This window comes from Phocoena sinus, chromosome 1, assembly GCF_008692025.1.
Source record: "Phocoena sinus isolate mPhoSin1 chromosome 1, mPhoSin1.pri, whole genome shotgun sequence".
Lineage (NCBI taxonomy): Eukaryota > Metazoa > Chordata > Mammalia > Artiodactyla > Phocoenidae > Phocoena > Phocoena sinus.
Window position 1 is genome coordinate 104,166,849 of NC_045763.1, and position 24,322 is coordinate 104,191,170.

Genomic DNA, 24,322 nt, shown 5'->3' on the forward strand with positions numbered 1-24,322 from the left:
GGAGCTGGATGTCACTGTGTCCCGGGGCCCCTTTGCAAACACGCACCTTGGAGGGAAGAAACATCTCCTCTTTCAGGCTGAAGACTCTCACGTGACAGGAACTGCAGGGAGAGTGCGGGCTCAGGAGCAAAGGCCTTTGCACGGTGACTCCAGGGATCTCGGGTTTCTATGATGGCCGCCCAGGGGAGAGCTGGGGCAATTCACCTCTTTATCCAGGAGAAGCTGCTGTTCCGCATGCGTACAGCAACGGTCCCCAAACTTTTTGGCACCGGGGACTGGCTTCCTGGAAGACAATTTTTCTACAGACCGGTGCTGCGGGCAGTGGGTTGGCGGGGCGTACGGTTCAGGAGGTAATGAGAGCGATGGGGAGCGGCAGGTGAAGCTTCGCTCACCACTCACCTCCTGCTGGGCGGCCCCATTCCTAAGAGGCTGAGGACCGCTACCGGCCCGAGGCCCAGGGGTCGGGGACCCCTGGTGTATATCGCTTTACAGTTTGTTTTTTCGTTCGTTTGTTTGTTTTGGGTGCTGATCAAGATACAGATTTTAACACCCAAAGTATTTTATAACTTTTCCCATTTTTGCCACTTTAAAGTATGAATTCCAAGAATAATTCATTTCTCACTTAAGACTGATTGCAGTTAGCAAAGAGGAAAAAAATAGATGAAGAATTTTTTCAGGTTAGTATTTTCTATTGAGAGGAGACAGTGCAAGTAAGATTGAAGAAGTTATTTCAAACATATACAATAGTACATATATTGGTTACTTAAAATTTAAACATTTGGGAAGAACATGAAATTGTTATAGCCTCATAATTTACAAATAATGCACATTGTACAACAAAAATGTATTTTTTGATGAATGACAAACTTATGCTTCTGAAACAAATTCTCTAAATATACAATTAAAATTTTAATTTTCTTTTTAAAATTAATTTTTATTGGAGTATAGTTGGTTTAAGAGTTCTCTGCTGTTTACCTGCCAATGTGACAGCTAACTAACATGATAAACTAGCGTGCTACTGATCCTGCAATGAACTGTTTTTCCTCTAAAACCAGAGAGTGGATTATAGATTTTAGTAAAAAACCTTCACCTCCTGAGTCATGTGACTATTTTGTTTTACAACCCTAACAAGAAAAAAAGAGCCACTTAGTCACATATATATATATACATACTTACATTATTTACAAAGATTTACATTTCTCCAAAAATACAATTTATAATAAACAATTATGGGACAAGATAGTATCTGGTGATACTCAGTGTTGGTGACAGAGTAGAAACTAATGCCTGTTGTTTGTTAGTCCTTGTTTCTTCCATGAAACATTATTTTTTGTTGTTATAAATTTATTTATTTGTTTTATTTTTGGCTGTGTTGGGTCTTCATTGCTGTGCACGGGCTTTCTCTAGTTGTGGTGAGTGGGGACTCCTCTTCGTTGCAATGTGTGGGCTTCTCATTGCAGTGGCTTCTCTTGTTGCTCCAGGCATGCAGGCTTCAGTAGTTGTGGCACGCAGGCTCAGTAGTTGTGGCTTGCAGGCTCTAGAGCGCCAGCTCAGTAGTTGTGGCGCACAGGCTTAGCTGCTCCGCGGCATGTGGGATCTTCGCGGAACAGGGTTCAAACCCATGTGCCCTGCATTGGCAGGTGGATTCTTAACCACTGTGCCACCAGGGAAGTCCTGAAACATTGCTTCTTATAAAGGGTCCATTCAGGTTAGACTTCCAAAGTTTCCTCAAGGATGAGGTAATACTCAAATGGTAAATCAGATGCCTTCTCAAAGTGACTGAAATAACGTAATTAGCATGCATTCGACTTCATCTTCTGTTACCAAACAACAGGTGCTATAAAAGAAATATCTGATATTAGTATAAATTGCAGTCAGTCTGTGCTGCAGTCTATGAGTCTATAAATTACCCTCCGATTCTAATGCGGGTAGCCCTTTTGTAATAAACCCATCAAAAGCAAGGGTTCTAGGGAGCAGAGATGGAGGGAGATTGGTCTTGGGCTCTCATGAGATGGTAGCTGGAGATCCACCAGAAGTGCTACTCTCAGTGCACAGCACTAATTCACAGTCCCATCGTCTCAAACCAACTCAGTCTCTGAGTATAACTGAAATCTCCAAACAACAGAGCTGGGCCCTTAAGAGCCATATGTAAACTGTCACCCCTTTTAACAGTCATCTCCTTCTTTGCCACATGAATCCCCGGGCGTGGTTTTCTTATTTCAGCTTCTCTTTCTGATTATTCGTCTCTGTGGTGATGACAGAGCACCCTTGGGCAACTCAGAGGAAATCAGCCCAAACACCCAGCTCCAGCCTTGCCTGACCAAGTCCCTGCGAACTGAGATTCCATTCCATGGCTTTTTTTGTCTCCCCCACGGTCTATATTTCCATAGGCCAGATCAGACCACAGCTCCCAAAATATCTGCATTCCTTTGGTAACAGGAATTCATAAAAATTTAGTGCTGGAGTCACGGGTTAGGTAAAGGAAATAGGAGTTTTCCTTACGAAGAACCCTGTAGAACTTGAAAGTGGGTGCTGTGGATCTCTGAGGGGGATAAAGTGGGCAGCGGCTCTCCATCTAACAGGCTCTTCCGCAGGGACGTTCTCACCCTCTCCCAAAGCCAGGTGCATCCACTGCCAAAGAATCAGGCCTGCATCTCCAGTTCTCCTTCAGACTGAGGTAGCACCTGCAAGTCTTTCTTCCCAGAGAACTGGGGGACTCGGCTCCCTTTTTAATTTGGTTGGCTCTGTTTTCCAGACATTTACCAAAAGTGAAGAATACCAGCACTGTCTTGGTGAGAAGTGTAATATCACACCCAACTTCCCTCAGATATCTGATATTTACTTGGTTGCCCTCAGATATATATATATTTTTTTGCGGTACGCGCGCCTCTCACTGTCGCGGCCTCTACCATTGCGGAGCGCAGGCTCAGCGGCCGTGCCTCACGGGCCCAGCCACTCCGCGGCACGTGGGATCCTCCCGGACCGGGGCACGAACCCGTGTCCCCTGCATCGGCAGGCGGACTCTCAACCACTGCGCCACCAGGGAAGGCCCCCTCATATGTTTTTAATTGGGGTTAGCTCTTCCTGACACTGGTCTCACGGAGATGTGACAAGTTCACATTTCTTCCTGGTTGTGCTTGCCCCTCCCCAGCTCCTCCCCCAAGCCCTGCCCCTCCATCATATCTGTAACCCTTTAATAACTGAGTTGAGGGAACTGCTCCCTGAAGCCACAGTGGGCTCCTTAAATCTAAAAAGTATTATTAAATAGGGTAGGAAACATACAAAGTACAAAATCTGAATAGCAAACAAAAATGCGCTAAGGAAAGTAAGCTCCTCTCCCACACCCAACCCCATCCTACCAAGGTTTCTCCCTGGGATGTTACCTTAAGAAGTCAGTTTTACCTTCCTAGCTCATCATTCCAAAGCAATGTTTTTCACGCAAAACTCTCCTGCTCCAGAACCTACAATGACCCCCTACTCCCATATCACTTGATTTTAATGCCCTTGACTTCCAAAAATTTTCCTGCAAATATTGTCTCTTTTGCCATTTCTTCAACTTGATGCTAAGCAGGTTGACGTCTTTATCAAATAACCACGACAGGTTTCGTTCCCCTCCATGTCTCTGCTGATTCTCCCAGCTGGAATGCCTTTTCCACTCTGCTCTTGCTTTGAAGATCTAGCTCACATCGTACTCCTTTCAAAGTCTTCATGATTATTCTGGCCTCTTCACCTCCCCCTTGTTGGTTGCCCAGCCCTGACCATCCATTCCAGCCCATCACCATGTGCTTCTTGCCTAAGTCTTTCTGTTTCTTACACACTCATCCATTCTCCCCACTGTGACCATAAGCTTCTCAGGGTAGGAGCCTTAATATATGCTTTCTCTGAATCCCACACAATGTCTAGCCTCACTGGGTACATCGATCTCAAGCCATGGGCTAACACAGTGCCTGACATCTAGTAATCTCCATAAGTTATTTGCTCAATGAATAAAGGAGCAAGGTAAAGGAGTGAGTTCTGGGACACCCCATCACCTTTCTCAGTGGCCCGGGATGACAGCGCTCCCATGAACAACATTCCCCGTCACTGTTTGTGATGGCCATGCCTCCACTGCCACCAAGTGGATCTCAGCAGAGGCACTCCTCCGATCTCACCGTCACCTGCCCTCACACACATTACTTCAAATCCGAAACGCCCCACCTCTGACCATAACCCCCAGGTCTTCTACCTCTCCCCACACTGCTAGCACACCTGCCCCTCACCTCATCCATGGCTACCTGACTCCTCTCCAACCCCTCTCCATGGGGCCTCCTGGACCATCAACCCCTCACAGACTCACTACCCCTGCCCACCCTGCACCCTGAAGCTGGCTGAGCTGTCCCCTAGAACCCCTTGCCCCAGACCTTCTGCTGCAGCTGACTTCCCGGGTGACCTGGTCACTGTCCTGGCTGGCAGCTGGGGAGAAAGGAAGCCTCCCAAACCCACCCATTGGTCTGACTGCCCCCAGACCCCCACTGCTGTGCTGCGATCCCTCCACTCCAACCACTCACCCAGGGGCTTTCATGAAAGTCAGCAACTCGTTCAACCAAGCCAAAGGTCTTGACCGCTGCCTCCCGCTTTGCCTCCTTGCAGCTCTAGCATGTGGCCTCCCCCTCGGACCCCTAACAGGGCGCCGCCTGGGTCTCCTCCTGGCTCCTCTGCCTCGCCCACCACTCGAAGGCCTTCAGCTTCTCTTTCTTGGTGACCTCGAATGCTCAGGGAATCCATCACTGTTCTGACGAAGATGCTCCCCCAACCTGTAACCCCAGCCCCTAAAGCCACTTCTCCAATATGCTGGACGCCCCTATCCACGTGATGTGCCCGCACCCCAAACTCAGCTTGTCAGAGCACAAGTTCACCTTCCCAAACAAGGGCCCCGCCTGAGTCCTCCGCTGTGCCTGCCATGCTGCCAAGGGTCAGAATTCCTATCCCTTTTGGCTTCTTTCTTTCTTTTAAAAAAATAATTAATCAATCAATTAATTTTTATTTTTGGCTGTGTTGGGTCTTCGTTGCTGTGCGTGGGCTTTCTCTAGTTGTGGCGAGCGGGGGCTGCTCTTCATCGTGGTGCGTGGGCTTCTCATTGTGGTGGCTTCTCTTGGTGCAGAGCACAGGCTCTAGGCACGTGGGCTTCAGTAGTTGTGGCGCACAGGCTTACTCACTCCACGGCACGTGGGATCTTCCCGGACCAGGGCTCGAACCCGTGTCCCCTGCAGTGGCAGGTGGATTCTTAACCACTGCTCTGCCAGAGAAGCCCCTTGGCTCCTTTCTTGAAGAATAATCATAACCATAACAGCTAACATTTACTGAGCACCATTATGAGCCCGTCACTCTTCTAAGTATTTTGCTTACAATAACTTGTTTGTACATATTATTTCTCTGCTATTACTACCTACACTGTCATTGTGATTTCTATACTATTGTTATGCCCATTTTCCACAGAAGAAAACTGAGGTGGCAAAGAGTTTAACTGACTTGTCCGAGGGCTGTGAGAGACAGAGCTGCCATTTAACCCCAGGGAGTCTGGCACCAGACTACACTCTCCACTGAGACTTTGTTCATACGATATCCATACTTTCTCTGAAATCTAGCCCTCCTTCATTTCTGCCATGACCACCCCGATTCAACCTCTCCTCTGCTTGGCTGGATTATTTTATTTATCCACCACCAGTGTCCCCATCTCTAGCCTCTTGTCTATTAATTCACCCTATGCTTTACCAGCAGAGAGATCTTTCCAAAGCATAGCTCTGCTCAAAAATCCTCAGTGGGGACCTCCCTGGTGGCACAGTGGTTAAGAATCCATCCACCTGCCAATGCAGGGGACACGGGTTCGATCCCTGGTTGGGGAAGATCCCACATGCCACGGAGCAACTGAGCCCATGAGCCGCAACTACTGAGCCTGCGCTCTACAGCCCGTGCTCCGCAACAAGAGAAGCCACCGCAATGAGAAGCCCCCACTTGCCGCAACCAGAGAAAGCCCACATGCAGCAACGGAGACCCAACACAGCCAAAAATAAATAAAATCAATCAATCAATCCTCAGTGGTTTCCCAGAAAAAAATCACCCAACCTCTTGGCAACTCTCTCTCAATATCTTGGCCTGGCTCAACCTCTATCCCACCAACATACGCTGCCCCCAAAAGGGATGACTTGCCACCCCCTACCCTGCCTTTTACAGCCCTGGGCCTTTACTCTTCCCTTCATCCCTCAAAGCCCGGCTCGTGGGCCCCTGCCTCCTGACCACAGGGACTCTGCCAGGACGGGGCCTTCTGGAGCCTCCTTACGGCAACTTACTTCACCCACCGCCACCGTTCATTGTGTTTGGATCCTATCTTTTGTTCACGATACGGGCCCAGCTCTGACCCTGGCTCCTGAAGTGAACCCTATCCTTGGCTCAGTTTTCCTGGGATGGGAGAAGGAGGGAGCAGATTGTGGTGGGTAACAGGATAACTCTTGGAGTCTGAAGACCTAGACTTGAATCCCAGCTCTACATTTATGAGCGATGGGACCTGACTTCTCCGAGTCTCAGGTTTGCTGTCTCTAAACAAGCTGTAAAGATACCCCCTCGCAAAGCTCACTGAGAGGGTTCACTGAGATGTTACATGGAAAGTGGCCAGTTGGTGCTTAATGAACTGTGGTGAGGATATCTGCTGATGTAACTTATTACTGTTCAAGGCAACTAACTGACAGATAAGTAGAATCTGGCTCCCCAAGGAAGAGGCCCTCTACATCAGGCTGTTCTGCTTCTAGTGCACGATATACAAGGCACCCACTGAGCAGTCTACAGGACACTTACCTAGTTCTCCATGTTTATCTGCTATGGGCGTCCCAGAAAACCTACAAATGAAGACATTTTCATCTCAATTAAAGAGCTGAAAAGAAAAGCTGGAATCTGGAGTTGCTTGCTAGAGGCCTGAACTGGGAAAACTCTAAAGCAGAGCCCTGTCGAGCTGGTATTTCCTACTCTCCTAAATGCTTACATCAAATTGGCCATAGAGTTGGGCCAAAGAGTTGTTCAAAAACTGGTCATCAGATGATAGAAAAACAAAAATTGTTGACGAATGTTTTTTTCTATGGCAGCTTGTGCATAAAGCTAAAGATGGAGGGAAGGCTGGAATGTTCTGGACCAGTGCTGCCTGATAGGGATATAATGTGAGCCACGTAAGTAATTTAAAAGGCTTAGTAGCCACATTACACAGTAAAAAGAAATGGATGGGGACTTCCCTAACCCGGTCCAGCGGTTAAGACTCTGTGCTTCCACTGCAGGCGGCACGGTTCAATCCCTGGCTGGGGAACTAAGATCCCGCATGCCACGCAGCACAGCCAAAACATTAATAAAATAAAATAAAGTAAAATAAATAAAATAAAATAGTAGAAGAGCAATTATATTTTAAAAAAAAGAAATGGATGAAATTAATTTTCATGATACATTTTATTGACTAGCCCAACATATCAAAGATACTACTTTAACGTGTAATCAATATAAACATTATTAATGAGATACTTTACATTCCTTTTTTTAATAAGAAGTCTTACAAACCCGGTGTCTATTTTATACTGATGGCACATCTCAATTTGGACTCTCCTGTTTCAAGGGTTCAACAGCCACATGTGGCTCGTGGCTACCATTTTGGACAGCACCGGTTTGGACGTTAAGATACGGTCCCACGTGTATGCATCAGTTTCCTCCCCATCGAAGGCATCAGCTAGCCTGGAGCCATGCTAATGGTCCAGAAGCCAAGTCCACAGGCTTGACTGAGCTTGTAAAAGTGTCAACTACAACTAGCCGATGGAGCTGTTTACATTCAACTCTCTCCCCTTCTGAAGGCTCCATGCCAAATGCCTCACTTTCCCACTTTAGGGTTGAGATGCTTGCTGAAGTAATTATTTCTTAGAACAATTTGTTTTTCCAGGTTATATGGTGCTACCAGTAGTGATCACTGGTGTAAGTTTCCCTCCACTGAATAAACTTTTTTTTTTTTTTTTTTTTTTTTTGCGGTACACGGACGCGGGCCTCTCACTGTTGTGGCCTCTCCCGTTGCGGAGCACAGGCTCCGGACGCGCAGGCTCAGCGGCCATGGCTCATGGGCCCAGCCGCTCTGCGGCATGTGGGATCTTCCCGGACCGGGGCACGAACCCGTGTCCTCTGCATCGGCAGGCGGACTCCCAACCACTGCGCCACCAGGGAAGCCCAAACTTTTTTTTTTTTAATAAGTTAAATCAGACAGAAAAGTCCTCAGTGCTACTTTTCTTCGGTTCAGGAGTTCTGGTGGTAGACACCCCCATTCCCTCCCAAGAAAAACACATGAGTGGAAAATTATTTTGGTTTCTGGGGACCAATCTGTTAAGGAGATGATTAACTATGATACTGCTATCTGGAGATTAAAAATAACTTTTTAAAAAGAACACCTGAGCTCCCCAAATGCTTTACGTATTCGTAATGATGGCTTAAAACTTTCTTCAGCTGATTTTTTTATAACTTGTTTGGAGGAGATTCAGTTGACTGGTAATCTATAACTTAGGGATCTTCGTGGTATTTGAAACCTATAATATAGAAATGGAACCTTCGGGAAATCATATTCTAGTGCCAATACCCCAAAAAAGTCTAGGTAAGCACTGACCAACAGAACTTTCTGCAATGATGGAATTGTTCTTTATGTGGTCTCACATGGTAGCCACTAGCCATCTGTGGCTACTGAGCCCTTGAAATGTGGCTAGTATGACTGAGAAACTAAATTTTAAATTTTATTTAATCTTCATTAATTAAAATTTATATTTAGATCACTGTACGTGGCTAGTACCCACTGTATTGAATGAACATTGCAGGTCTAGGGAAACTTAAATCTAGTCTGTGAACTTGATTCAAGACATGACTGTGAAATGACATGAACCCCGGATGCCATCACCTTGCAGAAAGCTTCCTCTTCAACATTCCCTGCGAGAGTGACAAATCAGTCTCGGAAATTTCCTTTTGGCGAAGGCTGATATGGAAACTGATGGGGCTTCAAGAACCTCTACTCTGAAATTTACAGCCTAGTCAACATCCTCTGGGACTTGAGGAGGGGTTTCTTGACACCAGGAAAGAACAGGCTGGGATGAGGTTACCAGTTCGCCAGGGCATATGGGTTCCTTTCTGGAGGCTGAGGAAGGTTCAGGAAGGCAACACAGGTAATACCAGGTCATTTTACCCACTCCATGTCACCTGACTCAACAAATGCTCCTTCCTACCTGGGACCTCCTTCTGGGCTATAAGTCATGAAAATTATGACCATGGCAGCCAAGAGTAAGAGGATTTTTTGCAAAATCTGGCTTGAGACCAGAAGTATAACTATATGTTGAGGTGGGCCACAGATATGAGGCTGTGGAACAGTCCTAAGTATATGCGGCTGTGTTCCCACTCCCGTACAGCTCTCTATGGCCCAAGGATTCATGCCACCTCAAGATAACGCAGAATCTTGGGGAACCCGACACACTCAGCAACCCCAGACAAGTACAACAAAAAAGGTTGTGTTTCTTTCGAAACAGCTAAGATGTCAAACTTTGTTTTCATCTTCAAATTAATCATTTTCTGGCCTTTGAAAAACCAATTCCAGTTTGAAAACTTATTATTTTTAAAAAAGGAAGTATACGTACATTTAAAAAACAGCAAACCACCTATTAGTACTAGCGGTATGGCGAAAAGCGCAGACCTGTGCCTTGTATTGTCTGAAAAAAAAAAAGAAAGAAAGACAATTAGCTGGAACTGACCAAAACAGAGATACAGTTGATCCTCTTTATTTGTAGATTCCGTATTTGCAATTTATCTACTTGCTAAAATTTATTTGTACTCCCCAAACCAATACCTGCAGCGCTTTCACGGTCATGCGCTGACATGGGCCACAGAATGGTGAAACCTGCGTTGCCTGATGTCCACATTCCCAAGCTGAGGTTCAAGGCAATGCTCTGCCCCTGTGTTTTAGCCCCTGTACTGTAGACATGTGCCCTATTTGTGGTCTATTTAGTGCCATGTGTTTCCCATTTTTGTACTTTTTTGTTGTCTATTTCACTGTCTAAAACGGCCCCCAAGCACAGTGCTGAAATGCTGTCTCGTGTTCCCAAGCATAAGAAGGCTGTGTGTGCCTTACAGAGAAAACACACATGTTAGATAAGCTTCATTTAGGCATCAGTTATGGTGCTGTGAATTCACTGTTCATGCATCAACCACATATATTAAATAAGGTGTCTTTAAACAGAAGCACACATAAAGCAAGGTTCTGTATTGATTCCTTGCCAAAAATATTGTGACCGGAGGCTTGCAGGAACCTAAACCTCTATCTCCCCTGGGAGCAATGGTTCAACATGCACTAATTCTGTGTTTACAGTGACCGTAAAACATAACTATCGTGAATAAAGAGAATCGACTGTGTTTCTAAATAAACTTATATGCACAAGGTTGATACATATCAGGCCCAGTGCTGTTTATTAAAAGCAGCAAATAGTCCACTATTCAGCCGTCCCGTCCTGCCAGTGGGAGCACAGCTTGGTATCGTGTGCTTGGCAGGGCAATGTGGCAGCCATGCATTGCAAGCCTGAGAAATGTTCATCATACAGCCGCTGACACTGTGCTAAATGATGTGCCTACAGGCTCACCAAATCATTGCGACAACGTTGGATTAGTGCTCTAACCTCTCAGTGCCTCAGTTTCCTCTTGGGGATCACTATAAATGGAACTGATAAATATGCCTCCTAGGATAATTGTGAGCATTAATTGAGTCAATACACTGAAGAACAGCTATTAGCTCTTGCCATGAACCTATTGAGTTGATGCTATTGGAATCTCTACTAACGTCCTTTGATCCTGCAATTCCATTTCTAAGATACTAACCTACAGAAACTATCAGTTATGTGCCCCTCTCCTCCCTCCAAAAAAGGCACAAAGATATTTACCACAGTCTTACAATATCAAAAAGCTGAAACAACCGAAGTGTCCACAATAGAAAAGAATGATGTGTGTTCATGAGGTGGACTCTATCCACCTACTAAAAATCTAAGGGCAGAATACTGAGGACATGGCAAAACAATCACCACACATTGCTAAGCGAGAGGGTGGGGTCACTCACAGCAGGTACAGCCCGGATGAGAGAGAGGGGAGAGGAGGAGAGAGGAGGGGAGGGGAGGGGAGGGGAGGGGAGGGGAGGAAAGGGAAGGGGAGAGAGAAAACGAAAGAATGAATGAGAGTATGAACACACACCCTTTCCTCTTAGTAGGAACACAGGTGGGTTAGAGCAAATAGGCAATAATCCATTGGTTTGATTTGAGAGGCCCCTGGCCAGAAACCGCTAGTTGCTTCCCATACCCATTCTCCCCTCTTTAATAAAAGAATTCAGATTTTCAGCTGGGCATACCACCACTCCCCTAAAAGATTAGTTTCTCAGCCTTTCTTGTAGCAAGGTTTAACCATGTGGCAAGTTCTGGGCCGTGAGATGCAAGAAGGGTTGTGTGGTATTTCTCAAAAGTCTCCCTGAAAGGGGTAAGACACACCATCTTCCCCTCCCTGGGTCCCACTGCCTGAGATAGCAGGGAAGGTGCAGGAGCTGGACCACACAACTGCATAAAGTAGCAATGTGCCCAGGGCTGCCTACCTCCAGTTATTATTATTATTTTTTTTTAGTTGAGAAAAGTTCATCATTTATCCTTTTTAAAAAAAATTGGAGTATAGTTGATTTACAATGTTGTGTTAGTTTCAGGTATACAGCACAGTGATATACCTGATATATTTTACCTTTTCTGTAAGATGTTATGGAGAAACCTGAACAAACTTTTTGGCCAACCATATACATATATACACATATATACACACACACATATATATATATATATTCTTTTCAGATTCTTTTCCATTATAGGTTATTACAAGATATTGAATATAGTTCCCTGGGCTATACAGTAGGTCCTTGTTTATCTATTTTATATATAGTAGTGTGTATCTTTTTTTTTTTTTTTTTTTTTTTGCGGTACGCGGGCCTCTCACTGCTGTGGCCTCTCCTGTTGCGGAGCACAGGCTCCGGACGCGCAGGTTCAGTGGCCATGGCTCACGCGGCACGTGGGATCCTCCCGGACCGGGGCACGAACCCGTGTCCCCTGCATCGGCAGGCGGACTCTCAACCACTGCGCCACCAGGGAAGTCCAATAGTGTGTATCTTTTAATCCCAAACTCATAATTTATCCCTCCCTCCCCAATGTTTTTTTTTTAGCATGAAAGAAGTAATCTACATTTTTAAGTCACTGATATTAAAAAAATTTTTTTTAAACAGCTGAATCTAACGCTACTTGATACAGTCCCTTCCAAAATCCTTTCTCCCACGGGATGATGCCAGATGCCGTCATTGCTTTGGGACAGCAGAGATTTAGGGGAGATGAAACAACAATGATACAAGTTCTTAATGACGTTCTTCCTTCTTGACCTGGCCGGTGCACTGACAGTTGCTCGCTCTCTCTTCACTCGGCTTTGGAGATACCAAGTTCTTGGGGTTTTCTGCCTTCCTCCCTAGTGATCCTTTTCAGTCTCCTTTGCTGGATCCTCTGCCCTTAACAGCCCCTACATGCGGGAGTCCTCAGGACTCAGTCTCAGCACCCCTCTCTGATGACTGCTTTTCCACATGATCTCTTCTAGTCCCAAGGCTTTATATGCCTCCTGTGCTCTGATTATGCCCAAATCTCCATCTCCAGCCCTAACCACTCACGAGAGACCTAGACTCATAAATCAGAGGACCGTATTTGACGTCTCCATTTGAAATCTAACGGGAATCTCAAACAACATGTCCCAAACCAAACTCTATTTCTTCCACACACCTGCTGTTCCCCTGCTTTCCAGTCCAATAGCAACACAATTCATTCCGTTGCTTGTGCCAGAAATCTAGGCGTCATCTGAGTATTTCTTTTTAGACACCTTTCTTCCGCTTAAACCATTAGAAAATCCTGTTTCTATTTTCCAATGTAGCCTAATCGGAACCACTTCTCCCAACTCTACTAGTCCAAGACACCATCTTCTCTTGCTTAGACCAAGAGTTTCCAAATTAGGCACATAACCCCAGGGAGAACATAAGATGAGCAATGAGGTGCAAAAAAAATTAGAACCTCTATCTATTTTTACCACTTATGTCATTCTTTAAGTTTTTTAGATTTTGTATATGTTTTAAAATGGTATGAGTTATATTCATTTTGTAGTACATTGTGGTAGAAGTATCTGTTGTTCCCCAATAAGCAATCTCTCCTTTTCGCTCTGGGAAGAGAACCCCTGTGTTTTAACTGGGCACATGGCCAGCAAAAGATGGCACTTCTCAGCCCCCCTCAGCTAGATGTGGCCATGAACTCAGACTGGTCAAGGGGGTGTGAATGGAAGTGATGCATGCTACACTTGATCCCTAAAGGGGAGGACCAGGCTCCATCCCTCTCCTTCTCCCCTCCCACTTGCTATGGAGCAATTAGAGGTGCGAGCCCCTGTTTGACTCCAGAGAGCACAATTTTTAAGCTATAAGCATTTCAGTATGTATTTCCGAGAGATAAGGATTCTTTGTAAAACATAACCATGGCATCGTCAGACTTAAAAAATTGTGTTCAACATCATCAAACATGGAATCACTGTTTAAATTGCTCCTGTTTTTTACTCTTTTCTGTTTGAATCAAGACCTAATAAGGTCCATACATTGCAATTAATTGATATGTTTCTTAAATTTCCTTAAACTTTAAGTCCCCCCATCACCTCTCTTTTTCTTCCCCTTATAATTTATTTATTGAAGAAACTTGATCTTCAGTCCTACAAAATCTTCCACAGTCTGTATTTTCATTTAACATGGTATGGTTCTCACTAGCCAATTCCTGTGAATCAGTCCAAAAAATTTTTTTAATTTGATTTATTTTGAGATATATAATATAAAGAGTCAGGATGGTGTCATGGGAAAAAAACTCCAGAAATCGGAAGACTTAAATTTCTATTCTATTTCCATTACTTAAGTGACCTAAATAAATATTAAAAAAAAAAGAAAAAAATTTATTCACAGAATCACCCTACCCCAGTCCAAGGAGACTCACTTTTTTTTTTTTTTTTTTTTTTTTTTTGCGGTACGCGGGCCTCTCACTGTTGTGGCCTCTCCCGTTGCGGAGCACAGGCTCCGGACGCGCAGGCTCAGCAGCCATGGCTCACGGGCCCAGCCGCTCCGCGGCATGTGGGATCTTCCCGGACCGGGGCACGAACCCGTGTCCCCTGCATTGGCAGGCGGACTCTCAACCACTGCGCCACCAGGGAAGCCCGAGACTCACATTTTTTATCTGCCCTAGAATCCTGTTCACACCTCACAATTGTGATATTATCCTGAAATACAGTATTTACTATTTTCATCTCTTATGTTTTAGTGAACCACTTTCAAATTACTGATCCGTCTGTTTATAAACTGGGGGTATAATGTATAAAACAGATAAGAAGAATTGTAAATTACAAATATACATGATACTTAAGCAACATAAAAAGACCACAGCCGAGACAGACTGTCATGCTATTAACCGAGCGTTAGCCTAGACAAATGTATTGAATGCACTTTTTAAAAAAAATTAATTAATTAGGCCGTGCTGGGTCTTAGTTATGGCACACAGGATCTTCGTTGCCACGTGTGGGGTCTTTTAGTTGCGGCATGAGGGCTCTTAGTTGCGGCATGCGGGCTCTTAGTTGTAGCATGTATGTGGGATCTATTTCCCTGACCAGGGATCGAACCTGGGGCCCCTGCATTGGGAGCTTGGTGTCTTAACCACTGGACCACCAGGGAAGTCCCTGAAGGCACCTTCCTGTTGCACGTGTGCAACCTTGAAGAACACAATGGTAATGAAGGATATTAGGAAGTAGTATTGTGAATAATTAAGAGCATGGGTTCTGAAGCCAGATGGCCTGATTTCAAAACCAGGCTCTACCAATTACTGGCTGTTGACCTTGGACAAGCAACTTAAACTCCCAACTATGTCTTGGTTTCTCCTCACGAAATAAGGATAATTACTAGATTGCGTGGGGATGGAATTAATTAACATATGTATTAGAATGGTACTTGACACAGAAAGTATTAAAAAATATTAGCTTTATATCTGTAATAGAGTGTCTGTGAAAACTGTAACTCAATTTAAGTTTCAAATTTATGAAATGTATGTTAGTTACTGCATCTGTGGTATGAAATTCATGAACCACTACTTGTAGGTAGGTCCATGAACCCCACTTGTATATAGGATCTCTACCATGACACAAGTAGTCACTTACCACTTGGGACACAGGTTGACAAAATGATTGATGTTGTCCTTCTGAATAATGGATTGCTAATGATACACTGAATTTCCTGTGATAGATCACCTTCCTTCGTAACATACGCTTCAGATGGTTTTGAGCCATTCTGACACTGTATTGTTGAAGGACAGTCCCAGGAGTACTGTATGAGTTCTAGATGGGTGTTGTAATCTTCCAGGATCACGCACTGGAGTGTAATGTTCCCATCAATCAATGTGCAAGATAGTGCTGGTGATGGAAGAGACTCTGGGAAAAAAAAAAAAGTAATGTTTAGTACAGAAAAGAGTAATATTTAGACTCCTCATCTGCAAATTCAGAAAGAGCTTCCAGGGACTTCCCTGGTGGCACAGTGGTTAAGAATCTACCTGCCAATGCAGGGGACACGGGTTCAATCCCTGGTCCGGGAAGATCCCACATGCCACAGAGCAACTGAGCCCGTGTGCCACAACTACTGAGCCTGCACGCCACAACTACTGAAGCCCACACCCTAGAGCCTGTGGTCTACAATAAGCGAAGCCACTGCAATGAGAAGCCCATGCACCACAACGAAGGCTAGACCCCGCTTGCTACAACTAGAGAAAGCCCGCGCGCAGCAACGAAGACCCAACACAGCCAAAAATTTAAAAAAAAAGAAAAGAAAGAGCTCCCAACTTCCTTATGAGCTTGAAAAGACGAGCAGTCCACCCCCTTGAGCACCAAGGGGAGAGAATTCTCTCTTCTTCTGGGTCAGATCTATCTGCTCAAATTCAAAATAGATACAGGCCCCAAATGCCTTATCCTCAATTCTGAAATCCAAAGAGTTCCGAAAGCCAAAGGATTTTTCACAAATATTTATTACCATGTTTTACTAAAAATATTTACACGCTTGAGTAAGCGGCTCTCCGTAACTAAGTGAAGTGCTTCTTAACACACAAAGAGGAAACAGTTTATATCTATCGCGTTTCTAAAATCTGAAGAAGGCTGAATTCCAAAGCACACCTGACTCAAAGGATTTTGCAAAAGGTTCTGAGGAGCTGTACTGTGGGCTGGCCCCGCTCTGAGGTAGAGGAGGGCATGGCACTTGTCACAGCCCTGTCGGTCTAGAGGCCTCACCCCCAAGTTTATTCTAGAAGCACCTCCTGCTGGCTAAGGCAGCTGGAGTTGCAAGGATGGATAAGACAAAAGTCATGACACGCCATCATCACCCTCTAAAGTTAACCTCAAAGCCAATTGGCTCACCCCATTAGTCAGTGGTTTATTAATTCATATACCTTCTTGCATCTCTCCTTTCCACCAAAAACTAATCACAAGAGATTTGAGACACATGTAAAAATATATGGAATATACAAAAATTGGTCATGGTAGCATTTGGATAATAAAATTTCAACACCTTGCAAACATCTACTAAAAAGCGAATTAAAGTTCATCAAGATGATGCGATACTATGCTGTCATTTAAAATATTTTCTAAGACAAAGGAACACAAGCTCCACTTGATAATCTAAAAAATAAATATGTTCAACTCATCTTGCCTCCCTCTTCTCCTCCTGACTTCTTTCTGGCTCAGTTAAATAACACACCCAGCCTGTCTTGTTAGACCTGAGTTACACACGACTTCGCTTTCTGCTTGGCGTTTCCTCAAGTTTTAGGTTTAATCTAGCTCACATAATTCATTACATGTTGCCTTCAAGTTGTGTTCTTTAGTTAAAAGAACTCTAAGACACATACACACACACAAGTGTGTATTCACTGTAGACTACCTGCTCTCAGTACGCAGGGTGACGCGTGGTGAGTTGTGGCAGAGGCAGGCACCAACGAAGCTTGGTTTCAAGGGAAAAGGGATAAGGAAGGTGAGGGGACACTTGGAAGGCCCAGAAGCCACGCTTCATGATTTGGCCAAGAACAGGTCCTGAGCAGAAATGACTGCTGAACCCAGTGCTCAAGTAGCAACTTGGAGCCTCTTCTACTAATCACTTCAGAATCCCATGGTCTACTGGAAAACCACCACAGGTAATCCTAACCATGATCATTCAAAATCCCATTTGTACTCAGCCTTAAAAGAAAGGAAATTCAGACACATGCTACAACACGGATGGACCTTGAAGATGTTATGCTAAGTGAAATAAGGCAGTCACAAAAGAATAAATCTTACACGATTCCACTGACAGGAGGTTCTTAACAGCAGCCAGATTCTTAGAGACAGAAAACAGAATGGTGGTTGCCGGGGAACTGGGGGAGGGGGGAATGGGGAGTTCGTGCTTAATGGGTACAGAGTTTCAGTTTGGAAGATGAAAAGTTCACCTGTTCTGTTACAGATTCTAGTTTATTGATCTAGTTCAGCACGGGACCTAGTTCAGCCAAAGTCTCGCTGCCCATGACGGGACTTACCACAGCTATAATCTAACAAATGTTAGTTACACCTGTGCCTTAAGCAACTGGCAAGAAATGTGCCTACTTCATCCCTAAGACAACTTAGTCAATTTATAATTAATGAGTTCAGCTCACTATTCTGTAAGAAATGAGAATTTCTTATACATATCTGATGACATTTCTATATTTCCATAAACTTTAATAAAAAGTCATATGCCAGTCCAGACCTTTTAAGGATAGAGCAGTTAATTGTACTTATATGAACATTACCAGCCTCCATGCAATAAAGGTTATAAGAGGATGGGCAAGGACTATTAAATGCTTATGGTGGAAATTTTTAAGGGGACTTTGAGGGAAGGAGGAAAGCCAGATGTTCCCTTACACAGAAGGATGTAGATGCTCTGAACCTAGAGGTACTAGGAAATCCCCCTGTCCAAAATATCCTTTCTGAAAGGGGCTGGTGTCTCCGGAAGATTACCGAGTCTTATTAGTTTAGTCTTAACATACCATCATGGAAGTATGACTTCCTCATTTCTAAAAAAAAAAAGTATGACTATTCGTTTTGACATTCACGTATGTATTTTTATAACCAAAATCTAAATCTTATTAACTCTTTCTTGGAAGTGTCTTCTGATTCTTTTCTTTCCAAACATCTACTACTAACACCTCTGTCTACCTGGATGATCACAGTAGCTTCCAACCTGGCGTCTCCTTTTCCTAATCCACCGTAAATACCTCCCATCTGATTAACCTTCCAGAAATATATTTCATCAAGGCACTTCTCTGCTCCAGTATCAGATACAGTGGCTCTCCACTCCCACAGGCTAAAACCCAGATTCCCTAACCAGAACTTGAAGTCAACACATTAACAGCCAGTATCACTCAGTGCCTCCTGATTGAAACTCGCCTCCCCTGCACCTTGCTCCTCTGCAGGCCTTTGCTGAGCTTCCTCAGGACTATCCAGTTAGTCTCACTACCAAAATCAAGCACCTTTGTTGAGTTACCATGGAAGTTTTAAATTTAAATTATTTAAAAATTATTACTTTTAAACATTTCATCAAGTTTTAAAAAGAGAAACTTAAATGTTTCGAATTCAGTTTTACAAACTCTATACAGGGGCTCGTAAAATGCATTCTATTCTAATTTAAATTCTGAATCAATCTTTTTGTTTGCTTGCCCTACAACTGCCGAATCTCCAGCTTGCAGGTTTTAAGGATTTTTGCTTCTTCAAAGGCATTGACTGATCCTTCTAACAGGATGCCTGCACACCTTAACAAGCTTCACTTATCTAAAAGGAGTTCATCATCTCCTGGACAAACCAGTCACCCAGTCTGAGAGCCCCCCACCCCCCATCACTGTAAATTGTGCATCCCACCTCCCAATCATCCTGATCAATTGCTTCCATATCTGCTGAGTGCCCATTACCTATTCAAATCCTTTGCTGGGCTCCGGGGGTACAACGGTGAACAACAGAGAAATTCTCTCTTCCTCCCACTGTCTCCGATACTGGGTAGCTGAACCAGTGAGGAACAGCTATTCACCCAGCTATATCCTGTTCCACTGAGACCACCTCAAACAGCTCAGACTTGAACTGGTATATTGCACTCTGCCTCTTCTCCATTCCCTGGAAACCATCTTACACAGTTTGCCACCAGTTGGATCTTCCTAAAACACCCTTTAACATAGAGGAAGTAGGCCTAGAACTATACCCACATCTTGGATAAAACAAGTGAAACTGTGACGCAGCAGAGGGGACAGATGGGTACAGGTTGAGCTGTGCTGGGTGGCGGCACAGAAAAGGCAGCTATGAGGCAAAAGCATTACTAGGACATCTGAGAAAAGCAAGGGGAGGTCACAGGGGCCAGATCTCATATAGCCTTGTAGGCCACTGTAAAGACTTTAGCTGTAACTCAGAGTCAGATGGGGCCGCTAGAAAGTTCTAAGCAGAGGAGTGATGTGATCTGACTTCTGTTTTAAGAAGACCACTCTGGCTTCTGTGTTTAAAATTAAACTGTAGAGGGGCAAGGGTGGAAGCTGGGAGACCAATTAGCAGGCTATTGCAATCCTCCAGGTGAGAATGCAGCAGTCCTGGATCAGACCAGAGGACATGATGAGAGGTGGTCAGATTCTGGTTATATTTTGAAGGCAGAACCAACAAAATTTTCTGGTGGACTGAATATGGTGTTCAAGAGAAAGAGAGGTGTCAAGGATGATACCAAGGTTTCAGCTTGAGCAACTGCAAGGATGGAGCTGCCATTAACCAAGAGGGGGAAGGTTTGGGGAGGAATAGATTTTGAGGGAAAGGTCATGAGCTCACCGCTGGACATGTGAGATTTGAGAGGCCACTTAGATATCTGAGTGGAGACAGAGTAGGCAGTCAGATAAACACCTAAGGAGCCCAGTGGAAGTCTGGGCTAGAGCTCTAAATCTATGCATTATCAACACTGAATGCTATTTAAAGCCCTGACATGTGATAAGCCCACCCACCTGGGTGTGAATGCAGGCAGAGAAGGGAAGAGGTCCAAGGCTTAAGCCTTGAAGTCGCCAATGTTAAGAGGTTGGAGGAGGGACTTCCCTGGTGGTGCAGTGGTTAGCAGTCTGCCTGCCAATGCAGGGGACACGGAACTGAGCCCGTGCGTCACAACTATGGAGCCTGCGCTCTAGAGCCCGCGTGCCACAACTACTGAAGCCCATGTGCCTAGAGTCTGTGCTCCACAACATGAGAAGCCACCGCAGTGAGAAGCCCACGCACCGCAAGGAAGAGTAGACCCCTCTCGCTGCAACTAGAGGAAGCCCGCGCGCAGCAACGAAGACCCAACGCGGCCAAAAATAAATAAAAAAAAAAAGAGGTTGGGGGATGCAAGGGGATAAGGGAACGAACCAACAAAGGAAACTGAGAAGGAACTGTTAGTGACTTAAAAGGAAACTAGAGCCGGGTGGTGCCTGGATGCTAAGGTGAAGATGTTTCACAGAGGAGGGAGTGATTAGCTGTTTCAAAAACTTCTGAGAGAAAGATGTGGATGGAGAATGAGTCACTGGATTTATTCATGAGGAAGTCATGAGGAGTCTGGGTACAGCAGTGGGGATGAAAGCCTGTTTGGAGTAGCTTAAAAGTGAATAGGAGAAAGGGGGTATGTAGACAGCTCTTCCAGTAGATTCTCTATAAACTGAAGGCAGAAAAGTGGGTGGTAGGTGGAGGAGTAGAGGGGCCAGAAGAGGGCTTGCGATGATGGTGCAGATAATCGCTTATTTGTATGCTAATGGGAATGAGACATTATCTCCTGGAGGAAATTACTGTAAGGAGAGAGTGGGTAGAATTACAGAAGTGACATCCCTGAGTATGATGAGAGGAGGTGGGATCCAGGGCACAAGTAGAGGGTTTGGCTCCAGATGGGAACTCAGCAAGCTGAAAGTAAGAACTGCCGAACAGGAATGGTAGAGAACAGGGGATACAGGGTCAGGCACAGGTAAGCAGATAGGCCGGTGGTGAGAGCTTGTCGAAGTTCTCCTCTGGTTGCTCGTTTTCCTCAGTGAAACAAGAAGCAAAGCCTTCAGCTGAGCAGTGGGTCTGGAGAAGGAGGTGTTCAAGGTTTGAGGAGAGAAAAGGTAAACTGCTGGGAGTGGGTGAGTGAAGACACTAGGAACATATTGGGTTTAGCTGCAGTAAATCATCAGAATTTTAAAGTGTGGGACTCTGCAAGGTGATGTGCTTTTCTGCAGCTACAAGGCGTGAGCACAGAACGTTGGATTGAACCTGGCTGGACTGGGCTTGTCCAGTCAAAGTTCAATCATTGAGCATGACCAATCAGAAAAGGAGCAAAGAAGCTGGGTGTGTCTGCAACAGAGTGAGCCCAGGGAGTGAGCACGGCACTGGGGCTGCAGAAGGAGGGCAGGGAGGACATCAGTGGGGGAAGGACTGTCAGAGTAGAGGAACTGAGCTTCCAGCAGAGGAAGTGGAACTGAGATACTGAGGTGATGGAGGGAATGGAATCACTGGTAAAGACAAGTTCTACATTATATCTGTGGGGAGAGGTAAGGCAGAGTGAAGGAGAAGATCATTACAGGAGAGGAGAGCAAGGACTAAGAAGTCAGGATATTAGAAAGAACTTTTATTTAAATATTACAAAAGCACCAAGAACTATGACAGCAGGAACATCAGAAACAGTGAAAAGGAACCAGGCACTAAAATAATCAGGAAATATTGGGGTGATGTTCTTAGCAGCACTATTTACAATAGCCAAGACATGGAAACATTGTAAGTGTCCATCAACAGATGAATGGATAAAGAAGATGTGGTATATATAAATGGACTATTATTCGGCCATAAAAGAAAAGTAAGAGAATCCTACCATTTGTGACAACATATAGACCCTGAAGGCATTATGCTAAGTGAAATAAATCAGACTTGAGAATGCAAATACTGTATGATCTCTAAAAAGAGAGAAATCTCTAGAAATCTTTTTAGATTTAGTGGAATGTAAAAAGAAAAAAGCCAAGCTCATAGAAAAAGAGATCAGACTTGTGGTTACCTGAGGTGGAGGGTGGGAGGAAGGGGATTTGGAGGAAGGTGGTCAAAAGGTATAAACTTCCAGTTATAAAATATATGAACACTAGGGATACAATGTGCCACATGGTGACTACAGCTAACACTGCTGTATGGTATGTAGGTAAGTTGTTAAGAGAGAAGATACTAAGTTCTCATCACAGGAAGAACATTTTTTTCCTTTTTTCTTTTTATGGTATCTATATGAGAAGACGGATGTTAGCTGAACCTATTGTGGTAATCATTTCACAATGCATGTAAATCAAACCACCAGGCTGTACGCCTTCAACTTGTACAGTGATGGATGTCAATTATTTCTCAATAAAACTGGGGAAAAAAAGAAACATTAAAGTGTACCCATCAGCCTCTGGATGACTGCAACAAGGAAAGTGCTTTAGAGATGAGGGAAGGAGAATAACCTGGAAACATCAGCGAGAAGCACAGAGGAACCTGTATCCTATCCCCAGTTCCAGTTTAAAGTGGTAAGAGGAGGAAAAAAAAATCCCACCTCCTGTGTGAGCTGCAAGGGGAAGCAGGAACTTTAATTTATAGAGCACCAACTATCCATGGTTCAGAGTTCTGAGCTCATTGATGCCACTACATCCCTTTCCCATTCCCAGCAAGACAAGGGATGCTGCTGCCAGCAGCTCTGCCCAACTTGTGCTGTTCTCCTGACCTCAGTCACATCCTCTCCTCACCAAGAGGATGACAAGGGAGCTGAAAGTGGCTCCTGTGTACCGGAAAGAGAGGAAAACCCTGACAACAGGTGATGACTAATTTTTATTTCTCATAAACCAATGATTAGTATTAGTCTCTTAAAATAGTTAGAAATCTGCCATTTGAACAAACCAATTTATGGCATACTCACCGATCACTCTGAGGGTGAACTTGCTGTTATTTCTAACACTTGGGGATTCAATTCTGTACTCATCTTCGTCTGATGGTGTCAACTTGCAGATTGTGAGGTTACCCGACACAGTGTCTAAGTAAACTCTATCTTTAAAAGACAGAAAAGCTCTGACTTCGGATTGGTCATCCCATTCTACAACTTTATCCTTTCCTCTTTTCCACACAATCTCCTTAAAGGGTTTAAAACTTGATGTGTATAAAGTTACATTCTTGTTCACAGCTCCATATATTACTTGGGAATCACAGCTAATGAAATCTGGGAGAAAAAAAAGAAATTGGTTAGGGAAGATAACATGACTTGATCAAAAGCAGAAAATTATCTTCCAGGATGCCTTGTGGGGGGAAAATGATTAAATTTAGTGGTAAAATTATTCATTAGCTACTTTTTGTACTAAGCTGATAAACTGCTGATAAAAAGTATAGGAAGGAGAACATGCTTGACCCTGTAAGAGTGTATTCTTTAATAGGGAACTGGGGCCCGCAGAAATCCAAGAAACGGATTCAACATTTATGGAGCACCAACTACGTGCCAGGTACTGTGGGCAATGCTGGGAATATGGCGGCAAACAAGACAGGTGTCACTCCAGGCCCTCAAGGGAGGAGACACTGAGCGGACAAGGAGAGCCACCCAGGCAAAGGCCTTTCCTAGCAAATCACGCTGAAACTGACACAGGACAGCAAACTGCCGGAAGATAAGAGGAGTCTGCAAGCTGACAGCAGGGTGAAGAGGGGAAGGAGAGATGGCCAAGCAGACAGAGGAAGCAGCCCCTCTGAAGAGGCAGGCCTTAAATCAGGGAGGCGCTGGGCGTGTCTGAGGAAATAAAAGCAGTTCCAAAAGGCTCGAAGGAAGAGAGCAAGGGGGGAACGGGTGGGGAATGAGGCTGGAGAGGCAGGCAGGGGCCAGACCACAGGGTCTGTGAGTGAGGGGCTGGGCCATGTCCGGTAAGATATGCTAAGCGTTTGGAATTTATCCTAATGGAAAGGGAAGGTCACGGACAGGGAAGACCGGCATGACATTTAAGTTTCAGTAGGTTGACTTTGTCTGCAAGGTGGACACTGGTCAACAGGGTAAGGATGGAGGGCAGAGAAAACCCAGAAGGGCAGTCAGTGCGGGAGCAGTGAAAGAAGGCTGGACCGGGAGACCAGACCAGGGCGCCGGCGGTGGGGATGGATAAGTGGACAGACTCTA

General features: G+C 44.7%; 1 protein-coding gene across 4 annotated transcripts in view; it reads right to left on the minus strand.

Annotated features, from left to right (window-relative positions):
* Positions 1-666: 666 nt before the first annotated feature.
* Positions 667-24,322, minus strand: part of CD58 (CD58 molecule) — a 43,821-nt gene continuing 20,165 nt past the window's right edge. Inside the window, exons 2-6 of one of the 4 annotated variants that reach the window (XM_032627521.1) lie at positions 23,093-23,389; positions 15,310-15,579; positions 9,666-9,737; positions 6,829-6,869; positions 667-1,837 (exon numbers count right to left, since the gene is read on the minus strand). In XM_032627521.1, the coding sequence (XP_032483412.1) occupies positions 6,850-6,869; positions 9,666-9,737; positions 15,310-15,579; positions 23,093-23,389 (659 nt within the window). In that variant the 3' untranslated portion in view covers positions 667-1,837; positions 6,829-6,849. Of the gene's footprint in view, positions 1,838-6,828; positions 6,870-7,397; positions 9,738-15,309; positions 15,580-23,092; positions 23,390-24,322 lie in introns of those variants that run through there. The other 3 variants (XM_032627530.1, XM_032627513.1, XM_032627505.1) reach the window with 3 other exon arrangements.